Source organism: Chelonoidis abingdonii, chromosome 4 (genome assembly GCF_003597395.2).
Source record: "Chelonoidis abingdonii isolate Lonesome George chromosome 4, CheloAbing_2.0, whole genome shotgun sequence".
Classification (NCBI taxonomy): domain Eukaryota; kingdom Metazoa; phylum Chordata; order Testudines; family Testudinidae; genus Chelonoidis; species Chelonoidis abingdonii.
The window spans coordinates 93,269,410-93,287,535 of NC_133772.1; the positions used below are offsets into that span (position 1 = coordinate 93,269,410).

The 18,126-nt window shown below is 40.2% G+C and overlaps 1 protein-coding gene across 1 annotated transcript in view; it reads left to right on the forward strand.

Annotated features, from left to right (window-relative positions):
* The window catches only part of GPR176 (G protein-coupled receptor 176), a 65,733-nt gene that overhangs the window by 43,155 nt on the left and 4,452 nt on the right, over window positions 1-18,126 (forward strand). The window contains exon 2 of the mRNA XM_032802559.2: window positions 13,841-14,093. Within this exon, the coding sequence (XP_032658450.1) occupies window positions 13,841-14,093 (253 nt within the window). The remainder of the gene's footprint in view (window positions 1-13,840; window positions 14,094-18,126) is intronic.

Here is an 18,126-nt window from a genome sequence, read left to right on the forward strand (position 1 = left end):
GTATTCAGGGCAACATAAGCACTGCATAATCAAGATATTTCTGACCTGGACCTAAGCCAGGAACTATTAGACATCTCACAAAGGCACAAAATCTTGTGAGATTTACAGTCAGGTTTCTGGACCAAAGAGGATGAAATAAGCATCCTGGCTTGGATATTGATCCCAACCAAACTGTCCTACCATCACTGAGACAAAGTGGGTGAGATAATAACTTTTATTGGAACGTCTGTTGGTGAAAGAGACAAGCTTTCCAGCTTACACAGAGCTTTTCTTCTGGGAAATGTACTCAGAGTGCCACAGCTAAATGCAAGGTGGAACACAGCAAAATGATAAAAGCACTGTGTTGCCTGTGAGTGAACACTTTTCACAAAGCAATCACTCCAATCTGACCTCTCAGCTGTCATCCTCAAAGGAACACTAATCAACAGCTTCAAATGATGAGCCTGGGAACTAAATTCATAACTTTTCTAGATACTAAAAAATCATGGCCTTAATAAAGATTTATGACTTATTTCAAAAATCTATAACCCACTAACCCCTCTTTTTGTACGATGACAGCAGAGGGCCATTTCACCTTGAATGGTCTCTTAAAATATGTGTTAACTACTTGTGCTAAAGTATCTGTTCCACCTTGAATTTAGCTGTGACACTCTGAGTACCTTGCCCAAACCAGAAGAAAAGCTTTGTGTAAGCTTGAAAGCTTGTCTATTTCACCAACAGAAGTTCATCCAATAAAAGATACGACCTCACCCACTTTGTCTCTGTAATATCTTGGGACCAACATATCTACAACAACACTGTAATCATCACTGGTTTACATATATAAGAGAACAGGAGTACTTGTGGCACCTTAGAGACTAACAAATTTATTTGAGCATAAGCTTTCGTGGGCTACAACCCACTTCATCGGATGGATGCAGTGGAAAATACAGTAGGAAGATATATATATATACACAGAGAACATGAAACAGTGGGTGTTACCATACACACTCTAACGAGAATGATCAGTTAAGGTGAGCTATTACCAGCAAGAGAGAGAAAAACTTTTTGTAGTGGTAATCAAAATGGTCCATTTGCAGCAGTTGACAAGAAGTTGGGAGGAACGGGGGGAGGGGGGAGAAAATAAAAATGAGGAAATAGTTTTACTTTGTGTAATGACCCATCCACTCCCAGTCTTTATTCAAGCCTAATTTAATGGCGTCCATTTTGCAAATTATTTCCAATTCAGCAGTCTCTTGTTGGAGTCTGTTTCTGAAGTTTTTTTGTTGTAATATTGTGATTTATAGGTCTGTAATTGAGTGACCAAGGAGATTGAAGTGTTCTCCAACTAGTTTTTGAATGTATTAATTCTTGACATCTGATTTGTGTCCATTTATTCTTTTATGTAGAGACTGTCTGGTTTGTCCAATGTACATGGCAGAGGGACATTGCTAGCACATGATGACATATATCACATTGGTAGATGTGCAGGTGAACGAGCCTCTGATAGTGTGGCTGATGTGATTAGGTCCTGTGATGGTGTCCCCTGAATAGATGTGTGGACAGAGTTGGCAATTGGCTTTGTTGCAAGGATTGGTTCCTGGGTTAGTGTTTTTGTTGTGTGATCTGTAGTTGCTGGTGAGTGTTTGCTACAGATTGGAGGGCTGTCTGTAAGCGAGGACTGGCCTGTCTCCCAAGATCTGTGAGAGTGATGGATCATCCTTCAGGATAGGTTGTAGATCCTTGATGATGCGCTGGAGAGGTTTTAGTTGGGGGCTGAAGGTGACGGCTAGTGGCATTCTGTTTCTTTGTTTGGGTCTGCCTGTAGTAGGTGACTCCTGTGGTAATAGCTTCACCTTAACTGATCAATCTTTGTTAGAATGTGTATGGTAACACCCATTGTTATGTTCTCTGTGTATATATATGTCTTCCTACTGTATTTTCCACTGCATGCATCTGATGAAGTGGGCTGTAGCCCATGAAAGCTTATGCTCAAATAAATTTGTTAGTCTCTAAAGTGCCACAAGCACTCCTGTTCTTTTTGCAGATAAAGACTAACATGGCTGCTACTCTGAAACATATATAAGAGAGATGCTATTAAGTGCTGATTCCAAAGGGCTATGCAATTTACTGAGTTGATTTACAAAAACATTTTCTAGGTTTGAAACTGATGAAATTACCATTTATTGGAAGTTAGGAAGGATTTCAATCATCATTTATTTGGTTCCCACATACTGTGCGAATGATACAGATTCAGCTTGGAAACCCACTAATTTACCAAGTGAAACATCAGCCAACCACAGAAGTAAATGCTCTCCACCTCCTCCTGTGTCCTCCTCCTGTTTGTAATGGATAAATAAAAGAGGTCACAGCTCTAATGATTCCATCTCTCTTACACTCTAGCAGCATTTCTTACTGGTGTCAGAACCAGCGGGAGAGTTAAATAGGGGTGACCAGACAGCAAATGTGAAAAATCGAGACGGGAGTGGGAGGTAATAGAAGACTACATAAGAAAAAGACCCAAAAATTGTGACTGTCGCTATAAAATCAGGACATCTGGTCACCCTCATGGCACAGAATGCAAGATGAGAAATCAAGTGAGAATTGTGAAATTAGAAGAGAAATGCGTGATGAAATAACAGGGTTTTGCTGTTTTTTAGAATTTAGCTTTCAGTTGTTTTTGAGCTGGTATTAGCACAATGGTTCTCAACCGGGGTAAATGTACCCCTGGGGGTACGCAGAGGTCTTCCAGGGAGTACATCACCTCATCTAGATATTTGCCTGGTGTTACAACAGGCTACATAAAAAGCCTAGTGAAGTCAGTACAAACTAAAATTTCATACAGACAGAATGAGAACATAAGCACTTTTTCAGTAATAGTGTGCTGTGACACTTTCAAATTTTTATGTCTGATTTTATAAACAAGTAGTTTTTAAGTGAGGTGAAACTTGGGGTACGCAAGACAAATCAGACTCCTGAAAGGGGTACACTAGTCTGGAAAGGTTGAGAATCACTGAAATAGAATACATTTTTCTTGGCTTTTCTTGCAAGTAAATCATATCTAGCACTAGGTCATCTGCACTCATTACTGTCACTCATTGTCAGCAAAAAACACTTCCCACAGGGTAATATTGGCTTCAGACCATGTCCACATTAGGGAATTTTAGCAAGTCATTCAGTGACAGGAACATCCTGAGAAGGTTTAATTGAGATGGTGATACAAGCGCCAGTAGCCAGCAATCCTAGCTCACATGGAGGATCTGTCCGATGCAGCTGCACCAGCAGTAGGGATTCTTCTGCTACAGTTCCCTAGAGCAGATCTGGCTTGATAGCGAAGATGTGGCCTTGTAGAGCTGCGTGTGGTGTTCGAGGCCCTACCACTGCTCCTCAGATGGAGTGGAGGGGAGCATTTGTCACATAGGTCTTTGCCTGCTATAGCGAAACCACACTTCTAGTCTGTGAGGAAGTCTACACTTAAAGTGTGCCACCAGTGGTAGCCATAGTGGGAGTCCTAATGTAGGCAAGCGTTGGAATTTTAACCCCATGTCATCTAACTCCTCAGAGTAACTTTAGACAACGGGTAAAAGTGCCAATGCCTTATCTGTACTAACACTCACAGTGCTGGGACCACAGCAGGAGATGCACATATAGATTTCTTGAAAAGGAAACCCTTTCAATGAAGATACAAAAAAATTAATCACTTTGCAAATAGTGACAAGGTGTTGCTTCTATTTTCTTCTAGTGATGCCTGTATTTATTTTAATAAGTTGTCTAGTTTTAGAGTCTTACTTTTGTGTTTTTTCTTTCCACAGTGTGATTAGTAAGGAAATGAAAGGCAAATAAAGAATGGCACAACATGCTGTGTACGTACAATTGGGAACTAGTGATATAATGCGGTGTAATTGTTGGATACAATATCGCTCCAGATTACACTGACAGTACATTTTATGATGAAGAGAAAGTAAATATGTGAAACTTTTATACCTGTACAAGCAGATAGGCATTCACGGAGGCAGGAACATGATAGACAGACTTTCTGAACACCTACTCCTCTGGCAAACAAGGATTTTATAGAACATCAAGCTCTACTGCGCAGTGTTTACTCCAACTATTTTTAGTATTCTAAGGGACATTTTTGTATCCACTCAGGCATTCATAGAAAATGAGCGCTGATCTCTCGTATCTGAGTAAGACTTACTTCATTCCTCTGTATACATGCCAAAAACAGATTCAAGTTACCAAGCATATGGTACTCACGTGTAAGCCAAAAAAGTGTAGGTTTGAGGTTGTGATGAGAGTGTTTCAAGATTAGTTTTATGTGCTAGTCAGTTTGGCTCAGGGATATGGTGGAATGCAGTCAGTAGTACACTAGATTACAGCCCACTGCCTTCCTCATTTTTGAGTAAGAGGTAGATCCCTGTGAAAAGCTGTTGGGATCAAGAGGAAGCTTTGACTGCTGGGACTTGGGTTGTTATTTCTAATTGGAAGGCACTGAGATACTATGGTGATAGAGGATATGCAAACGCCACATCTTTACGATCGAGTTGTGGTAGGCTTTTATCTGTTCCATTTTATGGAATTAAGTGCAGCATTTGAGCTCCTGGAAAGCTGTCAGTGCCTCAGTAGGAAAGGGTTTTTTATACTTCTGGTTTACCAAGTTAGTTATACAGAGTAAACCAATGGCAATAAATCTCACATTCACCTTTGTGTAATAGCTCCAGGGCACAAGCAGGGCTGGCTCCAGGGTTTTTGCTGCCCCAAAGGGCAGTGGAAAAGAAAAAAAGCAATCGGTGGCAGCTCCACTGCACCACTTTCTTCTTCAGCGGCAATTCAGCGGCAGGTCCTTCCCTCTGAGAGGGACTGAGCGACCCGTCGCCAAATTGCCGCTGAAGAGCCGGACATGCCGCTTCTTCCCCTTGGCCGCCCCAAGCATCTGCTTGCTGGTTACCATGTATCAGTCAAATTAATCTCTGGGGTAACTCCATTGGTTTCAGTATGTTTGCACCAGAATGAATGTCGAACCATTATGGGCCCAATCCTACCAACTCTCTACATTCTTAAATCCCATTGATGAAAATGGTAGTGGTGCGTGTAGGGTGTTTGTAGCATAAGGAGCTATGTGTAAATGGAAGAAGCTAGGTCTGGAGTATGGCTTGTTACTAAAGGCTATTGCATTATGGTTATTAAATTCCTTAAAGCCAGATAGAAGGAAGTGGGGAGAGGGAAGGAACGTGCTTAGTGAAGTCTCAGCAAGATGGAGGAAATGTTACACTTTTCTATTTAAAGACAGCTGTATACATGAAATAATTTATAAATGCATTCCAGTAGTTTGGTGTATTTGAGAGAGAGAGAACACAACCGGTATTTTAAATGCAGGAGCAAGCAACTATCATCAATTTGCATACAAGTTTCAAATCTCTCACAGTCATGTGTGAACGATAACTGCAAGCATGTGAAAAAGAAACATTATCTTTAAAGTATCAGAGGGGTCACCATGTTAATCTGGATCTGTAAAAGCAGCAAAGAATCCTGTGGTACCTTATAGACTAACAGACGTTTTGGAGCATGAGCTTTCGTGGGTGAATACCCACTTCGTCAGATGCATCTGCTATTATCTTTAAAATAATGCATATGTGAATAGAATGGTCTGATTCTTGGATTGAAAAAATAATCAAGTTTACAATGAATTTTGCTCAAAAATACAAAAATGCACATTGTTGTGTATTTGGTAGTTGTAGTAATAGAATCTTGTTGTTGCTATGGCAACTGAGTTAGATTATTAGGGGATAGTTCAGCTGATTTTGGCTGATTGTTAACTTTGGAATAACGTCTGCTCCCACCTTGTTCCAGAGGGCTATGGACCAGATCTTGTGTGGCTTTCCAGGAGTCCAGTGCTATCTGGATGACATCCTGGTCACTGTAAGGAATGAGGAGGATCACCTAAAGAATTTAGAGGCTATCCTACGAAGATTGGAAGAGTATGGCCTACGAGTCTGCAAAGACAAGTGTGAATTCTTCCAGTCCTCTGTTGAATATTTGGAACACATCATTGATGCTACAAGTCTTCATAAGGCCCCTGCAAAAGTTAAGGTTATTGTGGAGGTTCCACCTCCTCAAAATGTTAGCCTGCGTCGCTCATTTTTAGGACTATTAAACTATTATGGGAAGTTCATCTCTCAGTTAGCCACACTGTTAAAATCACTTCACGAACTCCTGGGGCAGAACGAGGTCTGGAAGTGAACTTAAGGCTGTGATGTTGCATTTAACAAAGCTAAGGGTGCATTGCTGAATTTGGGAGTTCTGACGCACTTTCCATCCTTACCTCTGCAGCTGGCCGCAATGCCTTCCCTTATGGAGTGGGAGTGGTCGTGTCATACATTATGCCTTCAGGAGAAGAAAGACCTATTGCTTTTGCTTCACGCACCCTAAGCAAAGCAGAAACTAACTATGCCCAAATCGAACCTGAGGCATTGGAAATCATTTCTGGACTTCAGAAGTTTCATCAGTACCTGTTCGGATGGAAGTTTACACTTTTCACAGACCATCGACCTCTGAGTTCAATTTTTGGACCACACATAGGCATTCCCCGATTAGCTGCTAGTTGTATGCAATGAGGGGCATTGTTGCTTTCCACGCACACATATGGAATCCGCTATCAGAAATCCACTCTGCATGGCAATGCAGATGGTCTCTCAAGGCTGCCTTTGCCAGTCAAATATCGAGGTATTGCCAAGAAGGAAATCTTTTACTTTGAACAGGTAGAGAACACACCCATCACTGCTACTCAGGTAAAGAAGGCAACTTGCATTGACCCAGTATTGTACAAAGTTATGGACCTTGTGATGCATGGAACATCTCAGCGAACCTCTCTGGTCTCACCCGACCTCATTACCTACATGTCCAGGAGAATGAAGTTACCAGTCCATTCTGGTTGTTTGTTGTGGGGAAGATGTGTCAGTATCCCACCCCCACTGAGATCACAGATGTTAGAACAGCTACATTCCAGTCACTGTGGAATAGTGCGCATAAAGGAAATTGCACAAAGCTATTTTTGGTGGCTGGGATTGGACAGTGCTATTGAAGAAAAGGTAAGAGCTTGTATGTCATATCAGGGTGTGAGAAATGCACCCCAGTGGGCACTCCTACACCCATGGGACTGGCCTGAAAACCCGTGGCAGCGTATTCACGTTGACTTTGCTGGCTTACCAAAAGGAAGCCTATTCTTAGTGGTGGTAGATGCCCATTCTAAATGGCCAGAAGTCTCTATAATGCAGTCCATTACTGCAGAGAGTACTATCCAAAAACTACGGGACTCTTTCGTCGTTTTGGTCTGCCAGAACAACTTCTGAGTGACAACGGACCGCAGTTTGTCTCTTAGGAATTTGAAAATTTTATGAAGGCAAATGGCAAGACACCAAATCAAGAGTCACCTGTTCCTGACTTTCCCCCTCCCTTACTGCCTGCGTCGGAGATACATCCCCCTGAACGAGCTGATACCACATCCTCACCAGGCCTGCACCCAAGATGCTTTTGGGTGCACCAACACCAAAAGTTTGCTGTAATCCACCTAGAGACAGAAGGCCTCCTCAATGGCTGGATCTTTAGCTTGGGCAAGCCCATGGTTACAGGGCAAAATCGTCCCTGAGTTTTAGCCAGGAACGGAGGCAGTCTATCCTCCTTCTCTAGTATAGTGTTTATTTTATTTAGGGGATGTTCTCATTAAGGGGGTAGGAATATGTTGTGTATTTGGTTGTCGTAGTAATAGAATCTTGTTGTTGCTGTGGCAGCTGAGTTAGATTATTAGGGGATAGCGCAGCCAGTTTTGGCTGGTTGTTGGTTAGTTCAGTGTGTGGCAATAAATGTCTGCTTTTCAAGGTCTACAGCTCTCTGTGTCTCAAGTGATTTCTTCCTAAAACTGCTGCCCCCAAAGGTACAACACACATCTTGAAATGTATTGGAAACAATTAAATTCACCCACACTGGTGCACACTGTTCTAGGGCAGATGTATTTTTTTCTGTACGGGAGCATTTGCTGATCCCCATGGTATAGCACTATGCGGTATCCCAAAAGGATTACCTAATAGTTTTAGCAGAAGAAATTAAAAAATAAAACAGGGAAACAACTCAGATTTTAATCTAGACTGTTTGGGAAAGCAATCTTGTAACAGCCCATGTGGCATGTAGATAGGGAGTTGTGTATCACCTCAGGTGCGCAGTGAAATATCACAGAGGTGAAATTCTGGCTACACTGAAATTAATCGGAGGTTTTCTGTTGACTTAAATGGTCCAAAAGTTTACCCTGGATGTGTAAACATAAGTCTCCATCCTGTCTTATTTGCCACAAGGTTTTAAAATGCCCCTGTACATCCCCTATTGGTGCGTAAGAAAGAAAGAAGTGTGGCATAGGTCGGGTAGAGTGGATGGTTCTCTTAACTGCTGGTCCTGAAGTAATAATTCCAGTGTGCAGTAGCCACTCTGTTTAACATTAGTTACTCCTGCAGCAGACGTTTTATCTCAGATGTAAAAGATCTGCCTGCGCACACATCCGAATTAAGAAGTGAAAAAACAAGAGTTGAAAAAAAGAGTGAAATCAAAATTAATTGGCCATAGATTTAACAGAAGTGTGGTAATGACATTAATGTAAGCACACAAGAATTACTATTATTTATTTGTATTACGATAGTACCTAGAAGTACTACTCATTATAAAATTCATTGGTTAGGGAATTTAGAAACTTTGCTTTATATTTCCCATATGCAAAGAGGATGCATACTGTCAGTCTATATGACTTTTATTTTGATTAAGGAAAAAAATCAGAAAATTGAAAAACTAACATTTTGTTTTGGTTGTTACTGAAAATTGAAAATTGTTGGTTTTTAAGAGGAGGTATCAATGTTTAAAACATTGTTTTCAATGAAATTGTCCACGAAGGTGGGGGAACCCATTTCCCAATCAGTTCTATTACCAATTTTGATGTTTTTGTTCCTGTTGTAAAGATACTTACATCCAGTGAATTCCACTCTAGGTGGGACATGAGAGTTCATGAAAGTAAGAAGTAAGTAAAAGAAGACAGATTTGAAGTGTGTGGGCTTTGTATTGGAAGTTTTGCTTCAATCCTGATCTAGCTAATGTTCACAAAGTGTAATTTGATATCCAGGTGAAGACTAGATAAATCAGGGTATGTTAGCTAAGGTTTCATGAGTAAATCCACAGCAAATAAAAACTTTATTCTGACTTGGTGGCAAAGATATTTCTTTTAGATGACTATCTCTGGTTTCTATTATGATCATCTTGCTGGTTGTTAAAGATATTATTTGAGGTTTTACATATTATTAGAGTTATTATTAAGAGATGTTGTTACAAAATTATCTCAATTTAATTTTAATTCCTGGATCAACACTTCGAGTCTAGCAAAGACATTTAAGAATGGTGGAGCTTGGTGTACAAAAAGGTGTGCTGACAACTGAGTTAAATATGTTTCTACCTGTTTCACCACTTTTAATCAGAATGCAACTTTATTGATAATAATAAAAGTTTTGATAATGTTGCTACCGATAGATTCCATGAACACTATACAAACGTTTGCCGGAGTTTGTCGAATTAGCAGGCTATTTTTCAGCGTGATGTATTAACCCATTCTTGTAGTAACTTTTTTTTCTGATTAAACGTCTCTGTGTATTTTCATTATTGTAACTCTGCTTACATTGGTCTCCCTAAAATTTCAGAACAAAAAAAAGTTGGGGTCACCTAAGGCAACCATTTATTACATACAAATGCATCATAATGAATATATAGTGCATAAAGATATTTATTGTGTATTAAAATTTATAGTAGTACAAGTGGATAAACTAACTGTATTTAAATTAGTTTGGCAGACTATATACTTACTTTTTTTTCTAAATTTAAACGATCTATTTCTCAGTGGAACCTGCAGAGGCCAGTGATGACCATTACCTTTCTTCATTGTTGCTGGGAAACAGTTCCAAAGGCCCGAACGGGAGTTAGGCATCTACCTGTCATTGAAAGTCACACAGAATGCCAGCAAGGTTACCAACTAATTCCAGTTGTAGTGGTTGTTTTATTGTAGATATTTGCCCATTAAGAACTACTATCAAACAAGAATTTATATTTCTCCTTTTTAATTAACATGCAGCTTTGTCGTTTCCTCTAACATGTTTGAAATCTTAAACAACAGTAAGTTACTTGCTGTACCAAGGTTGCCATAAGAGAAACATTAGTTTAGTACTGAGGGGTCAGTGCCATCTATTGAATCACCAGCACTGCTTCCTATGGAAGTCTCCCATCCAAGAACTGACTAACACAATTTGGTGTAGTTTATGAAATGTGAGCCCAAGGTGACCTGGCTCTAGAGGAGTTATCATCCAAAGCACCTAGGAAAATAACCTTTGATAGAAAATGTCTACAGTATTTTCAGCTGTGATGACCTGAAACATGGAGCTGTAAACCAGACAGAATACGATAATAGTCTGGGATCTTTCACAAATTCCAACAGCTAATGACAGAGGAACGTGGACAGAAAAAGGACAACTCCGGCTATACGAGTATGGAAAAGACTCAGAGCACACACTGCTGTAATGCTAGTCAGTCACCTAGAACACTGTCATCCTCTCCCATGAAAATAAATGGATGATGGGTGAGCAAAACTGACGTGGAAAACTCTGCAGTTCACTGTGTAGGCTTTGGTCATCTCCATACTATCACTCCTGTGTGGAGTTTTCAGTGCCTTGTTTTCTCTGAGGCGAAGGCTTTGTGACATATGGTGGAAAATCTGCTGATTTCAAGGAATCGGCATGGAGAGCTTGCTACTCCATGCATAATGCCCAATGTCCTATTCTCCTCTGGTAGCCTGGCTTGCCTAGGAGCTAGGTAGCCATGGCTGCAAGTACAAATAAAGTTAATGCTTCTCTGAGTAGCATTAGTGCCTAATTAATTTTCCATTGAAAAACCATTGGTTTTGGAGGTATAATATCCTTTTGAGTGCTTGCACTCAGCTCTGTCCCCAAGCTATGTTTGCCATGACCCAACAAACATGTGGGGGTCCAGTTGCATCATGTATAGGTAAAGGATTCCTTCATCTTAGAGAGAGAGAGGAACGATGCCTTGTGGACTTTACTCCTCCCACTCATCAGCCAGGTTTGGTCAGGACTTGTACTATTTTCATTTCCTCTATATCTCTCAATGGAAGAAATCATAGGACAGCTCATGGTTTATAAAACTGACTCCAGGGCTGTCTCGTTAGAATCAGACTGTCCTACTTCATTAGACTTTATGCCACAGGAGTATGAAGCATGGCTCAACACTTCTCTAGCAGTGTCTGAACCATAAAAACTCCCGCTAGTTGCTTTTCTTTCTCAACTTCATTTGTATTCATTCTAACAGAGGTGAACCTTGCAGTGATTTAGTGATTTACTAAAGAAATTCAAAATAGGTAAATGGGTTCAATTTACAAACAAAGCTATCAGCTTCTCCCTGGTCCAGGGCATCTTAATAGTATGTTGTTACAGTCTGAAGTGTCGTCCTCTAATAACTGGAGGATAGGAATAACTAGAATACTTTGCTGAGCAAGTGATATGATTGACTGACTACTGTACCTCCTAGTGCTTTAAGAAGCTTTAAACACAGCTGATTGAATGCTGCTTGGTGAATATTTTATCATGCCCAAGGCACCTGCCAAAACTAGATGATGATTCCATTTTTAAAGACATCAAATAGTAAATACTTAACTAAATATTTTGTCAGCTGCCAAATAGGAATTTGGGTAATAAGAGATAATTCAATTTTATGTCAATTGTATGGTATAAGAGTTATATTTATTTACTGTAATCCTATACAGCACATTAATGGGGAATATTTCAGAAGTTATACTGCACACTTTTCTGAAATGATACAGTAAAGATACTGGCTAGTTTCTAATAGATACTGGCAGGATGAAGCAAGGACCTACACTCAACTCAATGGCATTTCTATCTGTCTGTTAACACTAGTTGTGATCTCTGGTTGTGTTTTTCCTGTTAGGGAATGTTCTCTTTTCTGTACAAATCTCTCTTTTGTAATCTGTTTGTGCTCAATCTCGTATCTGAATTTTTGATATCTTGGTGTGCAGCAGGAGGGAGCCAGCACTACGTGGCACAAAGGCAGATTGCGTCCTTTCCCATTGTGATGCTGCTGTGAGATTTTAATGTCATGAGTAAGGAGTCCTTCTCTGTACAATGACAGCTGTGGGCCTTTAACAACTTCTTGTGAAACCAACTACCCGTCTGGATCGGTTGTGCCTTCAGCAGGGGCAAAGATATTTCTCTGGCCTTCTGTTTGTAGCATAGAAGTCTTTCTGTGTGTTAGGTGATAAGCTTTGTGGGTGATATTTCTGAGCCACTTTTGAAAGGTTGGCAAATGCAGCTCTCTAGTTGTAGTGGGTATACGTCTTGTCACTGGATATATGTGTTCTGTTACTGGTTCTGTTTAAAAGTAGGGGAAACATGCTGGGATTTTAGGGTCTACAATTATCCTGAAAAATGGCATGCTGGTGTTGTTCCTTCTTCTGACATCAGTGTCCTTTTCTAACACCAATGTCATGCTTCTGCTGAGAAGTAACAAATATCTGGAGCCTTGCAGGTCAGCTTCCCAGTGGAGAAGATATCAGTGACATAGAATTTTGAATATATGCTAAGTGCAACTTGTTTTATTTATACCCATACACCAGTTCTAGAACAAAGGTGGTCAGACAGCATGCAGGGCAGTCAGTCTCTTTTTCCAGGAATCTCAGCCCAGCAGGAACAGGAGTTATTGCCTCAAGAATTTATCTTATCAAAGCCAAAGGCAGATAGCAAACTTTTCTGCTGCTCACAAAACTCCCTCTCTTCAGAAGCTACCTCCTACAGAGAACTTGCCTAAGAAATACTAACAATAGCACAGCATGTCTTCCCAAGGCTGAACATTATGTTGCACACTAAAGAAAAAGAACTTGAAAGACTATGTATAAAAGCACCACTTGGTGACACCTGCCATAACATTATGTATTATTAGTTACTGTCGAGGTTATTCAGGAAGAACTGAGTCTTTGATTTCAGGCTTTTTGTGTCAGGAGTAGAGTGTGATCAGTGATAAATAGTATCTGAACTAATGTTGATTTCTGCCTTTCCTTTTTCTTTTCCTCCCTGCTTCCTCATCCCACATTTCTCTTCAAACTGTAAACTATATATATCTTGAATATTGGAAAAACTTGGTTGATTCCATCTTGTGTGTTTCTCTTCTCTTTTTTTCCCTTGGTATAATTAGACATTATTGTCTATATGGAATCCCATAAATTGAAAAGTAAATGAAGATAAATTTCATTCATTTGTCGCCTAGTACAGGCTTCAATGCATGAATATAAGCTTGTACCAAGGTCTCCAGAGGTAGTAAATAAAGCAGGCTGCTGACCCATTTTCACACCCAGACTAGTAGTGTAAAATCAGCTTTACCTGGAATCTTTGTTTTCTTACTCTGTATATCCATCTTTAAAAATACTGTGTGCCAATTTTTTGAAATGGTGGTACCTTAATAGATTTCCATATTTGGATACTCAGAACAAACTGCCCATTTGAAACACCTATGTGTCAGTTTAAGCATCTAAGTGCATGGTTTGAGCATCCTATTTATGTTTGGAAACTGAACTCTTTGTATCCAATTTCGCATGCACATACATACGTGCTCTTGATCTGCTTACATAATACAAATATTAAACAGAGCCAAAGATATATAGCTGATTCTAAACAAGTGCTTTTATTGAAGTACTTTGAAACATTCAAATCAGTCAAAAGTATAGATTTGTATTTTGTCTTTTTCTTCCCCCTTTTCCCAGGAAACTTCATGGTGCTGTGGTCGACCTGCAGAACATCAGTATTTAAATCAGTAACAAACTGCTTCATTAAGAACTTGGCCTGCTCTGGGATCTGTGCCAGTCTAGTCTGTGTGCCTTTTGATATTGTCCTTAGTGCCAGTCCACACTGCTGTTGGTGGATCTATACCATGCTCTTCTGTAAAATTGTCAAGTTCTTGCATAAAGTCTTCTGCTCAGTGACCATCCTTAGTTTTCCTGCCATTGCTTTGGACAGGTAAGAAATCAAATTTACTAGCATCCTGTCCTTGATTTTCTTTGTTTCCTTCCCCGCTTAATTACACACATCTGAATGTTAAATATTGTGTAATGGTGCCTTGTGCCAATATATCAACTGCCTCCACTACAGCTTTGTGTCCCCAAAGTTCAATTTCCTTGCTCGCAAATATGGATATAAAGATTAATCTCTGTTGTGTGGAACAGTTTCATTTCAGTTTATCCTGATATCTATGGACTTCACAAAGGGATTTTGATATGCAGATGTATCTTCAAAGATACTTCTAGTCTCTTAGTCCTCCTGTCATTAATCCTTCTTGGTAATAAATCTTTGGGCTGAACAAACTTCTTGGATACTTGTCCATTAACTCGCTCATTATGTGATTAATACTTTCTGATCCCACCCATCTTGAGGCAGATCTCTATTAACAGGGAAAAGTATAGTTTCACATGAGTGGTTCTGTGAGCAAATACACATTTTTGGTTCTAAACTAATACAAAATCACTGTTTGTATCACCATTGTACATAGGAGCCCCAGTCATGGACCAGGACCCATTGTACTAGGCGTTTTATAAACATAAACCAAAAAGATAGTCCCTGCCTCAAAGAGCCTACAGTATAAATAGACCAGACAGACCTAGGGTGGGGAACGGGGTATAACGCACAAGCAGAATGAACGGTGTGATGGCAGCAAACACCATGTTATTTCCACAGTTTTCTCACTCTCTTTAGGTAGCTATAGATGGAGAGGATAAAAATGGAAAGAAAATGGAAGAGAGAGGGGCCCTGAATGCGAGAGAGTAAGGGGGACAGGGCAGGTAAGAGGGGCAGGTCTGGAGTGAAGCTGAGGTGAAGAGACTGTGAGGGAGTGGGAGGGTTGGAGCAAACAGCCAATCAGCACAGGGCAGAGAAAATACAGTCAACACTAGAGAAAATTCTCCAAAGCACTAACAGTCCTTGCTTTGGCTGCTTCTTCCCCTACTGACTGGAGACTCTGGTTGGTTCCTCTTGGCAGCTTTCTGCCAGGCCACACCGTGGGCAGAGAGGGGCAGCCTGGGGGTCTTAGTGTTCCCTGAGTGGGTGGCTGTCTCCCTGCACATACCTGAGTCCAACAGGGTGCTGGACCAAAACAGAAATATGCAGTGTGTAAGATTAATATTGGGCAGGTTGGTCACAAGACATAAGATAAATGGATGTTACAGCTGCCAAAGGAAAGCAAACTGTTTTGTAAAAATCAGTGTGATACAAGTAAATTGCATAATTAATGCCAACTAAATTGTTACCTCACATCAAAATTGAATGTTACTTGCAAGTAATGATCCCTGCATTGTACATCATACCAGTGCTGTTTGTGCTAATCTGATAGCTATGTGGTTAACGTGAGTCACTTCTGTAAGGAACCAAATCATCTATTGACTTCAGCAGGGTTAAACCAGGTATGAATTTCATTCAATACCTTTCCATTAATATTGGGCAAAATATTAGAAACTACAGCAATGCCTGGAAGTGCCTCTTTGACTTTCATTCTAATTTCTGTATTTACTGGTCTTTATGATTTGACTCTTCCTTCCCTATATGGTGCCTGACTGGGGAGAAAAAAGAATTATCCCTTAGGGTGTTGAGGATCTACTAATCCTGACATTTCAGGCATGATCAAGAGGGAGAATTGTATTTCACGCAATGCAAACTAAATGCACAAACAGAATTTTCAAATGGGGAAAAGTGATTGGCCCATAACTGCTACAGCACTAGTGAGCATCAGGATAATATATACAAGTAAACATAGGGATCAATCCTGCAGGGCTTCTGCAAACACAGCTCTCATTGATTTTTTTAGTAGGAGATAGAGACAGTCACTCACACGGGGTTTGCAGGCTTGGGTGCATAATTTATATGCGTATTGTTCCATTATATACACCCCTGTTTTGAAGGATTTAGCTTTGTAATTATAATTTGCTACTTTGGGTTTCATTACAAAGTTTGCACCTTGTTGAGCAAAACTGGCCAAGTTTCAAGAGCACTTGGACTAATTAATGGGGGAGTGGAAATCACTAGTATCAGAGGAGTAGCCGTGTTAGTCTGGATCTGTAAAAAGCAACAGAGTCCTGTGGCACCTTTAAGACTAACAGATGTATTGGAGCATAAGCTTTCATGGGTGAATACCCACTTCGTCAGATGCATGTGACGAAGTGGATATTCACCCGTGAAAGCTTATGCTGCAATACATCTGTTAGCCTTAAATGTGCCACAGGACTCTCTCTGTTGTCTTTTGGAAATCACTAGAAACTCAATTGAGTTTTCCTTTGAGTTTTTGATGTTGTTTAAACTCTGAGCTCAAAAGGAAACTCAGGATGGGAACTCACCCAAACTCATAAAAGAAGTTTACAGGAAACCCTATAAACCAAACTGGCAGTGTTTTGAACAGCTGTATCTGACTAGACACATTTCCTCTTTACTGTTCACAGCTTAAGGACGGTGTTAGCTAAACCCAGTTCCTGGACTCTTGGTTTGTTCTGGTTTGAAGAGAGACTGAAAAAGAATTATACTTTTCTATTTAAACAAAAGGGGCTGAGTGGGGCTGATTATTAAAACCTCATGTTTTGTAGTTTCCTAGGCTTCATTAGTTACTTGTGCCCTGGTGAGATACTGTATGGACACTTTACAATGACTACTCTGTATTCAAAACTGTTGTATCCAGTTAAACTAATCTCCATGGAGGGGGGCTTCTATTCAGGGTTGATCTGCTATCAGCAATTTCAGCTTCTAATAGCATCTCTAGCAGTAAAAGCCAAAGGCATATCTATGGTATCATGAGATGCCTTTGAAGTCTGATATGTATTTTTATATTTATTAATTGGCTGGGGCTTAAACTGAAGCTATTGTTCATCTCTGACATTTTCAAGGAAGAGTATATGGGGGCTTTGCATAACATTTATTGGGATGAGAAATACTCAAGATTCATATTGAAGCATAAGTATCTCAAACAATAAACACTATACAGCTGTCTGCGACCATATAAGCAACAGACACCATGGTCACCAGTGAAACTGCATACTCTGTGGGCCTCAGTGATAATATTCATGACCTTCAGCATCAAAAAGCACAAGCTCCTACCACTTGATAAGGAGAATCCCTATGATTAGAAATAAGCCACCTAAAGGACAATAACATCACAAATACATGAACGGATCCTGATTTTTAAAAGCTCAAACATCCACATCTGCAAGCAAACAAGAATATGAATTTGAGCATGTAATTTGTTCAGTTACCACAGATGCATATGCAAATTCAGGCCCGATTCCAGGCACCAGCTTATCAAGCAGGTGCTTGGGGCAGCAACTCCGGAGAGGGGCAGCACTTTCATGTATTCGGTGGAGGGTCCCTCACTCCCGCTCGGAGCAAAGGACCTCCCGCTGAATTGCCGCAGATCGCGATCGTGGCTTTTTTTTTTTTTTTTTTTTTTGGCTGCTTGGGGCGACCAAACCCCTGGAGCCGGCCCTGTGGAAATTGCTAGGTATGTGTATAATTATCCATTTACTGATGGCCTTGGGCACCACAACTTTTGAAAATCAAATCCACACTATTTTCTACAGTAGAGGGACACATGCAGTGCTACATACATTGCACCTAGATGCAGAAATCATACTGTACTGACAGAGGCCTTGTAGTTAAGCATCAACCATACTACAAAGCAAAAGGTTTTTAAAAATTCTTGTACCTGTTTTCATGCACATGCCAAGTAAAATTATATCCAATTTATTTTAGTGCTCTCTCGAAGAGTAAAGCTAAGACGTCTGAATTTTACAGCACTTAATGACATCATGCTTGCTTACACAGGGTAGGTGACTTACCACAGCCAAAAGCATGTATGTGACAGGCCTTTCACTTCACTGACTTGCATGCCACATGACACCAAATACTGCAACCATTCTCCAATCATATCAGCCAGGTATATCTTACAATTACATTTTGTTTAGAAACAACACCAGAAGATATTTAAGATGAAGACATTGACGGTGCATTAGCCTACTGT